Genomic DNA, 18,599 nt, shown 5'->3' on the forward strand with positions numbered 1-18,599 from the left:
AAAATTGGTGATTTAAGTCATTCTACCCTTCAGCCACCTACACATGGTAAGAGGGGGGGGAAAAAAAGCAAAGAATCTGGCTACCTTCAAGCCCTTTACACTGTGAAAGCGTATACTGGAGACCAAGAATAGCCAAAAATGGGGGCTACAGTCACTAACCCTTTGGGATTGACAAACATTTCTGTATTGTAAGATTGCACCAGAATACAGCCCACCCTGCTAAGGGAACGAATACTGAACTTGCACTCACTACCAGCTCACAAACAGGTCTTCGCTGGGAAGAGTGTGTCTTCAGTGTAGTGCTTTCTGCTGAGACAATTACACTCTACCGAGTATGCTTTTGTTTCAATGGCCTTGTTTGGACTGTTCTCTTTTCTAGCCTTAGAAAGCAACCACTGTGCATATCAACAAACAGTAGCAGGATAATCCAGCTACAAAAAATAAAGCAGATAACTACAATTATACCAGTACTGTAGTAATATTATCTTCATTAATTTTAAAGCAGAGCAAGCAGCAGACTGGCTCAATGTTCTCTATAGAAATGAGTTTGCATGTTTCCCAGATTCCCCCCTCCATCCCATAAGCAGTTAAACTTCATGTGATTTGCAGCACAACTTTTAACAAGCACCAGAAAACTAGAGCTAAGTGTTGTGGCCTTAGAAATAAGAATTTGAGGGGGAGGTACAATGAAATCCAATTAGAACTACGCCTGGTAAGCGGTGCTCAGAAAGCAAAGGAAGGTGGATTTCAGTAAATAGCGCATATTTACCACTTTAACTTTAAAACACAATATTCCATTAGATGAAGTTTTGTGGGGCTGGAGAAAGAGTAGAAACAATAGGAGATGCAAGGTGAAGTGTACATAATGAAAAACATTGCTCTAGATACACACTTAACAGGAAGATTTCCTTTCAGTAGGAACTCACCCAAAGTTCAGATACACTTTAGAATGTCTGTAAGCAAGTATTTATCCCAACATGTGTTTTTAAAGTAAAAACATTTTTCAATTTCATACTTACCAATAATGATGTACTTAAATATGTAAGAGTAGTTGTAAGGTGCAGTTGCCATTGTGGCACTATAAAAAAAAGAAAAGAAATAGATCAGTGGTTTTAAATGGTTAAGCTGTATTGCTGATTTAGATACATCCCTTCTCCCTGAAGGGTATAAAATGAGTGCATTTTTTTCTTGAGCTATCCTTTTATTCCAATCTCAGACTTCTACTGCATTTCCATGCAGCCAATGGATTAAGAGATGCAAATACTCAGAACACAAGACATCCAGTAACAGGCCCTTCCATGTCATGTATTACGAAGCACTATCTGCACCAGGGACTTCCATGAACAAATTTTAACTAGTGCAAATACTAGTCTAGCCGCTCCATACAGAAGGCTCAAGCAGCTTCTGGCACTAATGGGAGTGTATAATATACACCTCTACCCTGATATAACGCTGTCCTTGGGAGCCAAAAAAAATCTCTTACTCGTTATAGTGGACTTGCTTTGATCCACCAGCATGCGCAGCCGCCCTCCCTCGCAGCACTGCTTTACCACATTATATCCAAATTCATGTTATATCAGGTTGCATTATATTGGGGTAGAGGTGTAATCAGATTCTTTAGTGCAGATGGTTTGACAGAAAATAGGACATTCCAACTTCCACATTTGTGGAGAAGTCTCAGTTTGACAATACAGTGCTAGTTACAATTTAGAACACCTCCTTTGAAGTCCCAAAAGCTTTTCTAAAAAAAAGTGCACTTTAAGATTTGAACCAAAGCCATAACCACCATTTTGCCATTACAAATAACTTAAATTACAGTATACCACAGAATGTTTTCCAAAGATAAACACTACAGATTTGCATATTTTAAGTCAGCTAAACCTGCTCACTCTAGTTTATAGAGAAGGCTACTTCAGGCCCCATGCTCTGTTGAGTAAGAAGTCTAGATTTCCTACACCCAGTCATTGAGAGAGCTTAAGCCACAGGTCAGATGTTCAGGAAATTGGGCAATAATTGTTGCTTTGTCAGCCAGACAGCAGTGAACAAGCCTCAGTAATTTGACTACTTTTACATGAACTGATCATTTTATATCATATCAACCTGTTAATTAACTTTTACTTAAACTTTACTATAAATGGTATACTAAGTAAGATAAGGTGAATTATTCTGGGAAGTTTAAATACATAGGAATAAGGAATGCTTAGTTCTGTCTAGATTGCCATTATTTACCTTTAATATATGCAATTTTTGGATCTAAACAATTTCAAATATCTGCTTAAAAACTGGAACTATAGTTCTTGTGAGTTTAACATTTATGAATGACTCCTCTGCCTCACTGAAGACTCCTTTTACTACTTCAAAGTACAGCTATGTCGGAGTTCTAGTCCTGCTCAGATGTTTCCTTGGCAGCCTTGTCCCTTCATTAATTCCCTTAGTGGCACTTCTCATACATCTTATTTCCTACCCACCCCAGCCACCCGTTTAAAATGAGGATAGTGCTGCTCACCCATATGACTAAATGTTAAGTATTCATTGGTTCAACATCTTCTGCACTTACTCATTTTCCTACCCCCCGCATGTCAGATATCCCTCTATGTAACTAGTGGTTTTGGATCTCTAGCCCACTTAAGTCATATTACAAGTTAGTGCAACTTCAACTCATGGAGATAGGACAAGTGTGTTTATATATTAAAAGAATCAGTCAAGTAAAATCAGTGGGGAACACTACAGAAATGCTGACAGTTCAACGGCATTTTGATATATACCATAGTAAACACTTCTTCTTACTCACCTAAAAAAGGAAACTAATCCAAACTAATGACCACTCAAGGTAAGGAAAAAGCCTGAGTTGACTGTCTAACAGGAACTGCATACAGTGTGAATCCAAAAAGATGGTGTGGACAATAGTTTAGAGCACAGCAGGAAGGACAGAAGGAAGAGACTCCAGCAGGGACTTTTGGGGGGAAGGGGTGGGGTAAGAATAGCTTAAAGGTCTTAATGTGTGCAAGGCAAGATATGGTAGTACCAGGGACTTTCCCCTTCCCCAGCTGTTTTATTCAGAGGAAGTTCCCCTTTCCCCTCTGTCCAACCAGACAGCACTTCTCTACCTTTCTCAGGTCTCTTGAATTAGGCAACTTCCACTCCATGTACCCCAAGCAGCTAAGCAAACTATCTAAAACATCATAAGTTAAATTCTATTAGGCCTAAACTAAGCCTAGATAGCCCAAAGGAGTTTTTGCACAAAGTTATTCTGGTAATGTAATAGCAAGGCAAGTTTCCACGATGAGATGCTCTGCAGTAGCTCAGAGCACCTTTGGCACTATTTTGGTTGGAGGGGGAAAGAGGGGAGAGGAGAGAGAGAGAGAACTGGAGAGGAAATGATGGTCAGGACAATAGTTTTCTTCCCCTTCCACCCCAGACTATAGTTCTCAGAACAAGACTTTAGATCCCCCTCCAGAGACTGTCTGAAAGCAGTGCAAGGCAGTAGTTTTGCAAGGACAGTACTTCTTGTTGTTGTACTGGGTAGAAGAGCAATTGTGGGAGTCAAACAACCCACTGATGTAGGGCTATAACTTCAGCATCAAGCTTTGTCCTTTCACATAAAAGGCTCAAGTTCTTTCAGGCTTACACCACCAGTTGCTGGATGTGCAGTGATACTGAAGATCATCATATTTAGAAAAAGATTACTTCACTGTCAGATGAATGTTAATGCTCCAAGTACATAAAGAGTTCAATGTCAGTGCAGCTTTTCCAGTGTGGACACACCCTGATGCTGCAGATTTTCTGACTGCATCTTCCAGGTTTTATATGCTGGAAAGGAAGCAGAATGAGTCCCAAGAGCAATACCATTCAGTGTCAGAAAAATCTTAACAGGTTTGTTGAACTAACAAGATCAGAATAAATTTAAGTTTGGCTACTGCTTTTTCTCCCACTATAGTATATAGGGACAACATAAAGAATTCTCTATCAACCTAGACGCGTCTATATTGGGTGTTAGGGCATGAAATTTTACAGCTCTGAGCAACTTCACTAGGTTGATCTAATTTAAGTGTAGATCAGGCATCAGGCTTTTGCCAGCATAGTGATATCAATTTGTGGTGCAATTACCACCCCCCACGCACACTTCTAACCATGCCACCAAAACCATTAAGTGTAGACTAGACCAGAGATAAAGTTATAACTCCTTCTAATTTTTAAATCTTTAAATATTTGGAGCATTCATCAAGAATAGATATTTCAGAAACAAAGCCTAAGTCAAATATTTCTTGATCAAAATATACCTTAAGATTTAACACACACATAAAAGCATTTATCAATTTACATTTGTGCTATAAAATCACTTCAAAAAAGTCTATCACAGAATATCAGGGTTGGAAGGGACCTCAGGAGATTATCTAGTCCAACCCCCTACTCAAAGCAGGGCCAATTCCCAAATATATCAATGGATAAATTATGAAGCCACAAAACTTTCAGATGCATACTGTGAATCACCATTTACACATCAGTAACACTACAAGTGTCTAATCAATACTGAAATAGTACACTACATAAAGTAGCTAAAGAATTGCCATTCCAATTAATACTTCTGAATGTACAATTGAGATACTAAGTTAAAGATCTTAATGACCACTCAAGAGCCTATCAGATCAAATTTAAGATCAAGCCAGGTTCAGTTAACCATTTCCAGATGTCTGAAAGCGTTTTGGTCCAATACAGGTAACTCCAATTTGAAATTAGCATCTAATTTGTTGATGAGTTATATAGTCACTTTTATACAACTAAAAGTTAGATCGCTACTTAGAACACAAAAGAGTGCCCTACTAGGCCACTATCTTATCTCCAACAGTGGACTATCAGATACTTCAGAAGCTGTAAAAGTCCCTATAATGAATGTGGATAAAACATGGGCGAGGGGAAATCTTAACCCCAAGCAATTAAGCTATTTTAAGTATACCAAAAGATTTGTCAGGCCATAAGTTTTTTATCCTAAGATTAACTACTACTATCGATCATAATGTCTAATCCTTTATGTTGGTTGGCAAAGAGTGTAGTAGGAATGAAGACAGCATTCCATAGATTAGTTTTCTTTTATCAGCTTTATCATGCGTTATGCCTTATGTCCACTGTTTAGTTAGTATTAGTCTTTTTAATGCCATTCAAAAAGATTTTCATTGCCATTCCCAGGACCTTTTCTATTACTACTATGTTCTTTGGGAAGGTGTACACTAGACTTCAGACTACCAAAGGACTAAGCGTACCAGCAATTTTATAGAATAGCAGCATGATTTCAATATTCTCTTCCAGCTTAGAAAACAATCCACTGGAGGCTAAGGGGAGGAGGGCAGATAATCATGATTCTATAAACCTCTGTCATGGTATGGAGAAAGTGAATAAGGAACTGTTATTTACCCCTAAACATAACAAGAACAGGGTTGGGGGGGGGTGTCATTCAATTAAATTAATAGGCAACAGATCTAGAACTAACAAGTACTTCTTAACAACATACAGTTAACTTGTGGAACTCATTTCCATGGGATGATGCCAAGGCAAAAGTGCAACTGTGTTCAAAAACAATTAGATAAGTTCAGAGAGGATTATGTCCATCAATGGCTATTAGCCAAGATGCTCAGGAATGTGGCCCTAAAGCTCTGACTGCCAAAAGCTGGGAGGGAAAGTGGGGGGGGAGAGAATTTTTCCAACTGCCCTGTTTTGTATGATCCCCCTGAAGCGCTAGTAATGACCACTGCACAAGACAGGATATTGGGATAGAGAGACCAATGGTCTGACCCAGTATGGCAGTTCTTGAAGCAATTTTGTTTGGAAATGTCAGTGTTAACAATGAAAAGTTGTTCAACACAAAATTGATGCAACAGACAGGATATCAGTAAGGCCCTAAACTTTCTTCAGCATAGATGAGAATTCTATGTGAAACTTGTTTTTGTAAAGAATCTATTAAATCTGAAACTTTACTAACAATTAAGGAATTAAACAAACAAGTACAAAACATCCATTTTACTTCCTTCTCATTTTATTGTCTTAAATCTCTAAAGAATGAGCAACATGCAAGTCAGACTCTACATTTAATTGGGTCTCTTTAAAGTTTGCATTGTGTAAGGCAGTGGTATTTAATCTGGGGGTTCAAAGACTATGTCTAAAGAATCTGTGAAAGTTGACTATGAAAATGAAGTTTCAGATCCCAAAAGAAGCACTCTGTTTTTCTGATCAAGAGTACGTGAATATCCCCACTTAGAGGTCAAAACACGGAATTGTCGTCATCACCATAGAAGTCCACAGTTCAGCACCCTTTTCCACGCTACATCAAATGCCATGCCAAGCACATGCAACATTTATAGCTGAATTCTGTTCAGTCAGTTTTCTAAGATTCCTGTGTTAGGGGTCCGCACACCACAAGTTGAATTTCCAAAGAGGTCTGCACCTCCATTTGAAATTTTAGGGGTCTGCAAATGAAAAAAGGTTGAAAACCACTAGTTTAAGGCAGAATTTTTTTATTTTTTTTTTAAAGGAACAAATTTATATAATTAGATTGCCTCATCAAGACTAGCTGATTGTCATACTTGACTGCTCTGTAAGTAGTCTGAAGATATCAGTGTACACTGGAAAGAACAGTGTGAACTAATCATACACAGAGAGACCTAGATGTCATTGTGCATAATAATGGCAAAAGAGCAAGATATTAAGGGGAACATAAAAACAGATGTATTGGGTTAGACCAATTGACTATCCAGCCCAGCATCCTCTCTTTTGACTTTGGCCAGTGCCAGATGCTTCAGAGGTAATGAACAGAACAGGGCAATTTTGAGTGATCCATGTACTGTCATCCAGTCCCACCCTCTTGCAGCTGGAGGTTTAGGGATACTCTGAGCATAGTGTAGCGTCCTTGACAATAGCCACTAATGGACCTATTCTCCATGAACTTATCTAATTCTTTTTTGAACCCAGTTATACTTCTGGCCATCACAACTTCCAATGGCAATATAGTCCACAAGTTAACTGTGGATTGTGTGACAAAGTAGCTCCTCTTGTATTAAACCTGATGTATATTAGGGTCACCAGGTGACCCCTGGATTTTGTATTGTGGGAATATCTGTTAACCAATTCAGGCATCTCTCTCTCTCTCTCTCCATTTCAGGCAGGATCCTTGTTCCTAGGATGCTGCATCTCTTCTCCCCCATTGCCCCAGATAGATGGGGAAGAGCAGCTGAGCTCGGGGGGGGGGGGGGGGTGAGCAGGTGACACAACAGGCCTAGCCAGGAGAGCCCGGGGGAGTTGAGAGGGTCCAGTACCCCCTTTGCATCCTCAGTACCCAAGGAAAGGGAGAGGGGCCCCAGGTACCTAGTTTGTTCCAGTGCAGCCTCCACAGACACTCCATGCCACCCCAGCAGCAGCTTCCCTTCCCTGACCAGCAAGCTGTCCGCCTCCACAGCCGAACCCCTTTCAGTGGCATGGGGGAGACTGGAGATGACTTTACCCCCTGACGGGGCCCCCACAGATCTAAACACGCTCCCCCGGCCTGGTTAGCTGCCCCCCGCAGCTGGGCTAGAGCATTATCATTGATCTGGCCCCTGGAAGAAGAGGCAGGGCTCCCAGTGACCTCTCGTGATGCCCACTCCTTCCTGGTTGCCAGTCACGTCTTACCAGCATCCCAAAATGGCCTCTCTGCTGCAGGAGAACCTGTTCGAGACCCACGACCAGGCAGTTAACTGTTACAGTGGGTTAATGGTAAGAGTAATACTTACCAGTTAACTGCTTAATATTTTACATTCCTAGATATAACTTCTCTATTCACTTTTTCCACATCATGATTTTATAGACCTCTATCATATTCCCCGAGTTGTCTTTTCTAAGCTGAGCAACCCTAATCTTTTTAGTCTCTCCTCAGATCAAAGCCATTCCGTACCCTTGATCATCTTTGTTGCCCTCCTCAGAACCTTTTCCAGTTCTACTATATCCTTTTTGAGATGGGGTGATCAGAACTTGACAGTATTCAAGGTGTGACTGCACCATGGATTTATAGAGGCATTATAATACTTTGTCCCTTTCCCAATTGTTCCTGAAAGCCCAATTCAGTTGACATGGGCCAGCTGCAGGTGTTTAATTAAAGTGTAGACATACTCCATTTGTACTTATTAAAAAAAACCACATTAAGAATTTTTCTTAAGCAAGTTGTTTCTCAAGTTCTTGTGCACCTTCCAATTAACCTCGCTAGGATCTGACTTTCAATTTTTAAAGGATGCTTTTTTGCCTATAATGGTCTCCATTACTCTGCTGTTTAGCCATAGTGGTACTCTTGATCCTTTTACTGTACTTTCTGATTTAGGGTATCCATTTAGTCTGAGCCTCTATTATGTTTTTTTTAAGTTGTCCCCATGCTGCCTGCAGGCATTTAACCCTTCTGATAGTTCCTTTTACTTTCCACGTAACAAACATCCTCATTTTTATGTAGTTCCCCTTTTTAAAAGCTAAATATTACCGTGGTGGATTTTTTTTTGTATTATTTTGGATGCCAAGATTAATTATATTATAGTCACTGTTACCAAGGGGTTCAGCTATAGTTATGCCCTAAGACCAAAAAAAAAAAAAACAATTTTAGCCTTGATCCTGCAGTCACTTATGCATGTGCTGATCTATAAACACAAGATTAGTTCCACTGAAGTCAAGTTATGTACCTGCTTAAATGTTTACTGGATCAGTGCCTTAATTTCAGTATTTTGTTTTTTGCATATAGCAGTACTGTATGATTCAAATAAGATAGCCCACTAAGTAATGGCATTTAAAAATGTTTATAATTCATAATTATCTATAACTGAAAAAGCATAATCAATATTTTTAAAAGGTGACATGATTTAGATCTTTGGCCCTTATCTAAAAAAGATTTAGTTTATTTAACCTACATTTTGTTAGTAGCAGTGTTCCACCACCATATACATGGCATTAGTAACTAAAGGCCATAAGCAGGTCAGGACTTCACTGTACAGACATAGGGCTTAGCTACATTTACATTTTATAGCGCTCTAGCTTGCTGGCTCAGGGGTGTGAAAAATCACCCCCCTGAGCACAGCAATACACTAGCACTTTAAAGTGCTCTGAAAACAGGCTCTCAGCGCACCAGGAGATCGGAGCCCCCCCAATTACCAGGAGCACTGGGAGAGCTCTCTCCCAGCGCTTGCACGTGACCACACTCGTACTTCAAAGCGCTGCTGCAGGAGCAGTAACATGGTTAAAAAAAAAAAAAAATTAAAAATCCAAGACTAAGTACCCATAAAGGCTTTTTCTTACAATCCTGTGAGAAGTTTAATTTGAGAGTTGTAAAGTGTTTACTAAGTCCTAGGATAGAAGTGAACAGTAATGTATTTAATGACTTATCTGAGTACTATCTTCTATATTAAATCCTCAAGGAAAAAGTGGTCTACAGATGATTTACACTCTCCACCACCTCAATTTATCAACAGTAGTTTTACATGGACACAGTTCAATGTAAAGTCTGTTTCTCCTGCTCCCACAAAACTACTCTAAAGCAACCTCAAATATGCCTTCCTGTCTTCATACAACTTAGTGCTACTCCAACCCCTTTTACCTACATAAGTGTAGCAACATGTAGTTACTACTTACATCTCCTACACTCTGAAAGTGGCCTAGTCGTTACTCATGTTAGGACTTGTCTACACTGGCACCTTACAGTGCTACAACTTTCTCGCTTAGGGGTGTGAAAAAACACACCCCTGAGTGCAGCAAATTTCAGCGCTGTAAAGCACCAGTGCAGACAGTGCACCAGCGCTTGGAACCGGGCTCCCAGCGCTGGTAGCTATGCCCCTTGTTAAGATGGGTGTAAGAGCGCTGGGGAGAGCTCTCCCGCAGCACCGTGCCATGCCTACACAAGCCATGTTAAAGCACTGCCAGTGTAGAGCAGCCCCTAGATAAAATCAGGTTACGGCGAGCTATAATTGAAGCAGTATATCTGAACAGTAGTTATAACTGATGTGCATTAGACATAATGTCGTCTCAGTAATTATGTGCCTACTAGGGGTACAGGTTCCCATCAGAGTCACATAAACACACCTGCTTCACACACCCATATAAGCTCCAGAAAGAAACTATACCCTCCAACTATGACTATAGCACGATAATGCACTTCTACTCTGAAAAGTGACATAAAATGGCATCATGGGTTTGCATGTGTGTTTCTTGATCTCCAAGCAGAGTTTGATCTGTTTAAAACAAAACAAGAAGCTAAACAGGCAGTCATGGAAACTCATCCTGAGCGCAAAGTGTCAAGATTATTTTCCCATCATGTGTACTACCATTAGTAATACTTTCTGCAGGCCAAACTAGGCCCTTATTTATAACTGCACAACTCCACTGCCCTGAATGGGTTTGCATGGGAGTAACTGGTACATTGTGAACAACTCTGCTTATGTGCATGATTGAACAAAAGAACACTTGCTCTCAGTATTGAAAGCCAAAGCAGCCAACAAGAGTAAAATGCAAGCAGTAACTTTGTCACTGGAGTCAGCAAATGTGAGACTACAAGAGGAACAGATATGATGACCAAGGTGCCAGTTTTTAACCTTGACTCTACCCAGGGACTATGTGAGTAGTCCGAGGTTTCTAAAGCACTTTTTATTCCCGTCCCCCTCATCCTTACAGGAGGTGGTACTGGAACAGCCAGGTGCAAAAAGATAACAGCTTTAAATACATTGCCTCTGCAATCTTACTAGTTCTACTCAGAGCAAAGAGGAAGTATCAAGGTCATGCCACATTATTACACAGTGGCATATGAATAGTGCCTAGAGCCATCAGAATCAACTCCCAAGTTCTTAGTTTTATCAGAAAACATTTCATTGCCCTTAATTTTCCAGCAACATCACTATTAGTTTTTCTATTGACGGGAATGTCTCACTACTACTAAGGATTTTATATTTCTGCTGTCAGACATTCCTCCATAAAGAGAAAGTGAGTCTTATACTTAAACAGCAGAAAGTATGTCAGGTCACCTGATCTGCATTCATCAAATCCCCATTAAATAGTCAGCAGGATGCACCAAAGCAGGAGTGACTGTTTAAAGAAAAAAATTTAAAAAAAATACAGAATGACAGCTTAGTCTATGTTACTAATGATCAGGTGCCATTTATGGTCACTAAGTTTTGTTTCATGCTAGGTTTCAGAGTAACAGCCGTGTTAGTCTGTATTCGCAAAAAGAAAAGGAGGACTTGTGGCACCTTAGAGACTAACCAATTTATTTGAGCATGAGCTTTCATGAGCTACAGCTCACTTCATCGGATGCATACCGTGGAAACTGCAGCAGACTTTATATACACACAGAGAATATGAAACAATACCTCCTCCCACCCCACTGTCCTGCTGGTAATAGCTTATCTAAAGTGAACATCAAGTTGGGCCATTTCCAGCACAAATCCAGGTTCTCTCACCCTCCACCCCCCCACACAAATTCACTCTCCAGCAGGATAGTGAGTTTGTGTGTGAGATTTTTGGGAGGGGGGTGAGAGAACCTGGATTTGTGCAGGAAATGGCCCAACTTGATCATCATGCACATTGTGTAGAGAGTTGTCACTTTGGATGGGCTATCACCAGCAGGAGAGTGAATTTGTGTGGGGGGGTAGAGGGTGAGAAAACCTGGATTTGTGCTGGAAATGGCCCAACTTGATGATCACTTTAGATAAGCTATTACCAGCAGGACAGTGGGGTGGGAGGAGGTATTGTTTCATATTCTCTGTGTGTATATAAAGTCTGCTGCAGTTTCCACGGTATGCATCCGATGAAGTGAGCTGTAGCTCATGAAAGCTCATGCTCAAATAAATTGGTTAGTCTCCAAGGTGCCACAAGTCCTCCTTTTCTTGTTTCATGCTATTTTTGTTTAAATTCTTAACTAGAAGAGGAAATGTATTTATGAGACTGTTCTTTAAGGTTGTTCCCCCACCACCACCAGCCTACTAGTTATATACGTGCCTCTACCCACCATCCCCCTCCTACTCCATCAAACGATAGTGGGACTCAAACTGCAAGCACTTATGAACTATTTGATATAGCAGTAGTTTAAGGTTTGTTCTCTCTTCCCAGTGAGAAATTGGTTTCATCTGGTAGAGTTGTACATGAGTACTGAACTGATGGCACTTATGTGTTCCTTAATAAAGAAAGTTTGAGGCTTTTTGGGAAAGCAGCATATAAAGAAATAAGTCTGGTAGGCACATAACTTGACCTACCACAAGAAGCTGCTTTTTGGTAAGATTTAAGCAGTGTCTAAGTTTCACAGTTAAACCCTGTTTATTAAGAGTGCAGTTCTTCTGTGACCATATGACAGCACTCTTGAAACAGCAGTTTTTCTTTTCTGATTTCAATCTGTTTATTTTATTGACAAATAATTCAATTATGTTTACCCCTTTAACACTGCAGAGCCACAGCAACTAATGTTCTTCCTTCCTGGTATCAGTTATACCTTTGCAACCAACCCAAAGACTATGACTTGCATGCACAGGTGTCACTGAAGACAATGTTGGCTTACAGGACCTTAGTATGTATGGATATGCATTATATAGCAAGAACCCAGGCCGAGACTGTAGAGTTAGGAAAAATGTTTCTAACATTTACATTGTATCAAAATTGTTCAGATTCACCAACAATTAATAAACCCTGCAATCCCTTTAACTAAAAGCTGTGTTGGACACAACAACCAAGCCTTTATTGCCCATTGCGCTGAAATAATGGAACAGAATATTACTCTACAGATGCGGAGGGAGTGGGGGGTGGGGGGGAAGAGGAAAGAGAGAAGGTGCACTGGATGTCCTCTCTGTGTACAGAAGTCTCAATAGCTAGGAGAATTAATCTTGTGCTTATGAGTATGACCACTCAACCAAAACCAGAGATAATGCCCAAGGTAAAACACAAGTCACTTAAAAACACTCCATACCACCTTCAGAAAGCTACATTTTTAGCAACTACCTTGAAGCAAAAGAAAATTTTATATTCATTCAACTGTGTATGAGGCATTTCCTTTCACTGCTTGTTTAGCAGCAAAGCCACATTCTCCCACAGATATCTACTGCAAGGTAAGCCTGAACAGGCAAATTACATACAACACCAAAAGTTTTGGTAACAACTAGACAGATAATGGAAAGTTACCTAGGATTCTCTAGCAATTAGTTACTGGGCTGTTTAAGTCACCAGCTTGATACACTCTTGATCAGTAGGGAAAGTGCCAATTTCATTGGTTCAGAAAGATGGGAGGGGAGTCTTGAGAGCCCACTGGATACACTGAAGTATGGAAATAAAAAACTTATAACTAGGTTTCTAAACATAATTTCAAAACTTCTAATTTTAATGTTAAACAATTCCATCTTTTTTCCTTTAATGATGGCTTCATTCAGGACAAACGTATCCAATTCACTTGTAAATACCATGTTCCCCCAATTTCAAGATCACCAACAAGTCATAAAAACCTGGAGACTGGAGTTTCTTACCACAGCTCTGGTTTAAGTGGTTTCCCCAATCCTTCACAGGAGTTAGTAATTTTCCTTTTAATTCATATGCAGTTAGTTACACTTTTAGATGTTAACTCCCCCAGGGCAGAAACTCTCTCACTTATGTTTGTAAATTGCTCAGCATAACATAGACCAAATCCCAACCCAAGACTTTAAGTAATACTATAATTTAAATAAAAAGAAAAGGAGTACTTGTGGCACCTTAGAGACTAACCAATTTATTTGAGCATAAGCTTTCGTGAGCTACAGCTCACTTCATCGGATGCATACTGTGGGAAGTGTAGAAGATCTTTTGAAGTAAGCTGTAGCTCACGAAAGCTTATGCTCAAATAAATTGGTTAGTCTCTAAGGTGCCACAAGTACTCCTTTTCTTTTTGCGAATACAAACTAACACGCTGTTACTCTGAAACCTGTCACTATAATTTAAATGTTTACTTTTTTTGTGGTTAGAAAGTCTCTAGTAGTTTTATGCAAGATGTTTCAGTTAACATTTATAATACACAAGACACATCCACTACAGAATCAGTTTCTAGTTCAAAACCCAATACTAAGATAATTTTTTAGATTATCTGTCAATTTTTAGTGTAGACAAATGCCATTTTCATGTTGTCAGCATAGTCAATTAAAAATCCTTCTAAGATCTTGTATCTATATTTGTGTCCCCTCCACCCCTCATGTAGCCACTCAATTTAAGACTATTAGAAAGAAACTGTGTAGCAAGAAAGGCCACAACAGTATAGTCTTGAAAGCAAAATAACTGTAGACAGAGCCTAACACACACCTTTCCTTGCTTCACAGAATTGATGAAGCCAGTGTTTTTGTTGTCACAAACTTGTTTCCAAAATAAGCCATCCACCCACTCCAGAATATCATCGTTAAAAGACAATTCAGAAATGTGATGGAAACAGAAAACAACAATGAGTCTTTTAATCCATTTTCCTGTGCAGCATCTAGAATAATTTTGCCTAAAAGAGTGAACTACAGAATGTTTTGGGGGACTCTCAGACAAAGATTTGGAGGATTTGTTATTATTCCTACATGAAAGATTCTTTATCATAGTTTCATGCAAGGTAAATTTTAAATATTGAAGTTAGGGACAGCAGAAACAAACATCCTACATCGCAAACACATACCCTACTGTATACAAACCCTGAGTGCACATACGATACACACACACGTGCAGTCACACGTACTACGCAGGGGCACATACTGCACACATACATGAGGGGAATGCGAGTGTGCAGCAGCGCAGAGGAGGCGGAGGCCAGAGAACCAGCGCAGCAGAGGCCTAGCTCCTGCCCAGCCAGCCTCACCCTACCTGGCAGGCCCAGCCCCCAGGGCTCTGGCTCTGTCCCCTTCCATTGTGCCTCATCGTTACAGACGGGGAGGCGGCTGGTGGCAGGGCAGCAGGCGGGGGACAGGGGGCTTCGGGCCCCCTGATGCGGGGTGCAGGCTGCATCCGCCTCGGACCTCCCAGCAAGGGGAGCGGCGCAAGGGAGGAGGAGGAGGAGCAGACGTCCCAGCGAGGCCTGGGCACGGAGTGATCACCAGGCTAGGCCGCGGGTGGCTGTGGGGAGGGGAAGGAGGGCACCGCTGCGGGGGCTGAAAGGCTCCCGGGGCAAGGGGGCCAGGAGATGGGTTCCGAGTGCAGTCCTGGGATGACTCGCCAGGCAAGGAGGGGTTCCGGCCGGGTTCAGGAGGAGGCCGGCCGGGCCGGGCCGAGACCGGGCGGGGGCTGGCTCTCTGGGCCCGGCGTTGTGGAGGAGGTGCCGCCGCTTCCTTATTACCTGGGCTCGGGGAGCTGGTGGCTGTGCAGCTTGGCTCTCTCGCTGGCGGCGGCGGCGGCAGCCCGGTCCCCTCTGGGCGCTGTACGGCTCTGCTTCGGGCTGGGCAGCGGCGGCCGGGCTGGGTCTCCGCCTCTCTCCGGGGCTCCCACAGGCTCAGCTCTGACGGCTTTACTGCGCCCCCATCCCTCCCTTATCCAAGATGGCGGTGTCCTGTACACGGGGTTTCCCCGCCCACTCTCAACGGGCCCCGGCCGCACAAAGCGGCACGCAGGATTCAGAGCTCGGGCCAATCACGGGGCACTCCTAACCGCACGCGGCGGGCCGTGCCCAAAGCAGGCGACGGCGAGCGCGCGCGCGCTCGTGCTGGGCAGGGGTGCGCGCGCCGGGTCACGCGCTCCCTCTTGCCTCCGGGCGCGTCCTGAGTCGCGCGCGCCGCCTGGGGCGCGCGCCGAGTGGGCGGGCGGGAAAAGTCTCCGCCTGGGTCAGTGAGCCGCCAATCATCCCCGCCCGGCCCACAGGCGCGGCTGCTCCTCCTTCGTGCCACACCCCCCATCCCGGTGCCCCTCCTCAGCCAGTGGCTCCGGCCCCTAGCGGGGACTCATCTAAACACCAAGGGAGAGTGTCCCCGACACAGCTGCTCGTCACCCACACAGAGTTGGCGGTGCAGCCTCAAGCAGCGCAGTGCCGGTTCCATGTCTACTGTGGTGCAGAGAGGAGGCTGGAGACCCTGAGGTGCCCGGGCAAGAAATGGCTGAAGGCACATACGTGGCACACAGAGACACAATGCCCTCACACTAGGGTGATCAGATGTCCCGATTTTATAGGGACAGTCCAGATTTTGGGGTCTTTTTCTTATATAGGCTCCTATTACCTCCCACCCCCTGTCCCGATTTTTCATATTTGCTGTCTGGTCACCCTACCTGGCTCCGTAGCGAGGGGATCTGGTATAAACCACCTCAGCCTGCCCTGACCCCGCCTCACAATGTCATGGCAATCTGTGGACTGCCTCAGGGGTGTGACACAAAGTGACCCTGACAAATTAACAAGGGGTCAGGAGGCAAACACTAGCACAGACACAAGGGGCCACATGGCAATGAGGACAGGTGCTGTGTTTTATGACCATTTGTTGGCCCCTGGGGTAGCGGGGAGCAAATGTCCCATCTGCACAATAATGAAAGGACACAAGGAAACCCACACAAACAGCTCATGGAAAGACACCAGCCTCTCACAATAGGAGGTAGCAACAATACAGCCTGCCAGATGGCAGTGGGCCATAATGCTACAATGATAGTTTGCTGATGGCTTCCAGGGTCTTAAAGTGTGACCTTCTCACCCTTCTCCCCCTGCCCCTCCCCTACACACACAAATTAATCAGAGGACACAAGAAAAACACACAAATACATTGTTTCATAGAGACACTAGTACATCAAGAAGTTTCACAAAGGGACTATGATTTGCTGTTGTGCCCTAAAAGTGACCCATGAGTAACACTCATAAACATGGTGTCCCATAAAGATGCCAGCAATATGATGAGATTAAATTATGATACTATGTCTAAAAAAATCAGCATGTCATAATGCAGCATCACAACATAGCATTTTGCTGGTCCCAATGGGTGACACTCAGACCTCAGCTTTTGCGGCAGATTTCTCAGGCCATCAGTGCTGCCTGGAAAATCTCTGGAATTTTGGCAGCACCAAGGATGTGGGTGCTACACGGAGTAAAAAGAAACTGAATAAAATAGAGACTGAGTGGAGAGATAGACTATCCATGCAGACTACAATAAAAATAATGCTCAAGTTCAAATAGTACAGAGGGGATGAATGAGGAGGTGTTAGCCAAGAGGAAAATCTTAGACTTTTCATTTTTCCATTGTAGGCAGGTATGGTGATGCTGCTGGAATCCCCCAGTGAAAAGGGAACTATATTTGCATTCACAGTGCCCTCCTGGTTACAGAAATTATGGGATTTTCCCCTTCAGAAAACAATTACTGCAACCAGACTTTAAATTAAAATTATTCTTCTGAGTGAGCCTACAAAGATAAACCAAGTGGACTTTCTCCCTAAGAAAACAGGCTGTGCACATAGCTTGAAGATCTCCAACTCCACTATATCTGTAACCTCCAGTCCTTCAATCACACAGGACCAAGAACAGCATTTTTATGTGCCTAGAAATAAAGCAAAGAGAAAGTGTTTGTAATATGCACACACCCAAAATCCAGCTGATAGTTGAAATTTTGAGTCTAATAAACCTTAATGGTGTCATTTTATTGTAACAATAATGTAAAGCATAAACAAACAAAACTGTAAAGAAAATTACCTATGGCATTCAAAATAGCCATGACCTAGAAGGCCATTAATGACTTAGAAACACATCATGTTTCCCACCTTCCTTCAGAATTCCAATAGTGCTGTTATATGAATGCAATACATTATCGGTATTATTACTTCAGTAAAAAGTATAATTTGAATCAGAGTAATGTTTACCATCATCAGGCATTCATCCGTCCTAAGTAGAGTTAGTATATGAGTTCTGAAAGATGCGGGAGATGTTTCCACATGCACTGGGTTGTCTTCTGATTGCTTTGTTACCCACCACACTCTTTGTCTGTTGTAGGGTGGGAGAAATGGAAGTTTTCTAATTTATTAATATTTTTGCTGCTATTCCCAAGCTTTTTTGTCTTTTAAGAGGAAATTGTACATATATTTAGTCCTTAGTAAGGGTTTTGGTTATTTAAAGCTTTTTTAAATGGCTGAATAATACATTTTTAAAACTTATTACAAATATGTGCACACTGAAAAAGTACTTAAGAATTTGAGAACTTAAGAATGGACATACTGGGTCAGACCAATGGTCCATCTAGCCCAGTATCCTGTCTTTCAACAGTAGCCAGTGCCAGATGCTTCAGAATGAATACACAGAACAGGGAAATGTATTGTGTGGTTCATCCCCTGTTGTCCAGTCCCAGCTTCTGGCATTCAGAGGTTTAGGGACATTAGGAGTGTGGTGTTGTGTCCCTGATCATCTTGGCTATTAGCCATTGATGGACCTATCCTCCATGAATTTAATATTTTTTTGAACACTGTTATACTTTTGGCCTTCACAATAACCCCTGGCAATGAGTTCCACAGGTTGACTGTGCATTGTGTGAAGAAGTACTTTCTCTTGTTTGTTTTAAACCTGTTGCCTATTAATTTAATTGGGTGACCCCTGGTCCTTGTATTATGGGAAGGAGTAAAATAAGTGTATTCGCACCTCAAGAGTTAATAATATGATTTCAGATTGCTCTAAATGCTAT

The 18,599-nt window shown here is 42.1% G+C and overlaps 1 protein-coding gene across 2 annotated transcripts in view; it reads right to left on the bottom strand.

The window, feature by feature from the left end:
- Positions 1-15,552, bottom strand: part of RAB14 (RAB14, member RAS oncogene family) — a 34,438-nt gene extending 18,886 nt beyond the window's left edge. Inside the window, exons 1-3 of one of the 2 annotated variants that reach the window (XM_073314974.2) lie at positions 15,302-15,552; positions 13,156-13,287; positions 1,020-1,078 (exon numbers count right to left, since the gene is read on the bottom strand). In XM_073314974.2, the coding sequence (XP_073171075.1) occupies positions 1,020-1,071 (52 nt within the window). In that variant the 5' untranslated portion in view covers positions 1,072-1,078; positions 13,156-13,287; positions 15,302-15,552. The remainder of the gene's footprint in view (positions 1-1,019; positions 1,079-13,155; positions 13,288-15,301) is intronic. The other variant, XM_073314973.2, reaches the window with a different exon arrangement.
- Between the last annotated feature and the right edge of the window lie 3,047 nt (positions 15,553-18,599).

This window comes from Lepidochelys kempii, chromosome 16 (assembly GCF_965140285.1).
Source record: "Lepidochelys kempii isolate rLepKem1 chromosome 16, rLepKem1.hap1, whole genome shotgun sequence".
NCBI classification, from domain to species: domain Eukaryota; kingdom Metazoa; phylum Chordata; order Testudines; family Cheloniidae; genus Lepidochelys; species Lepidochelys kempii.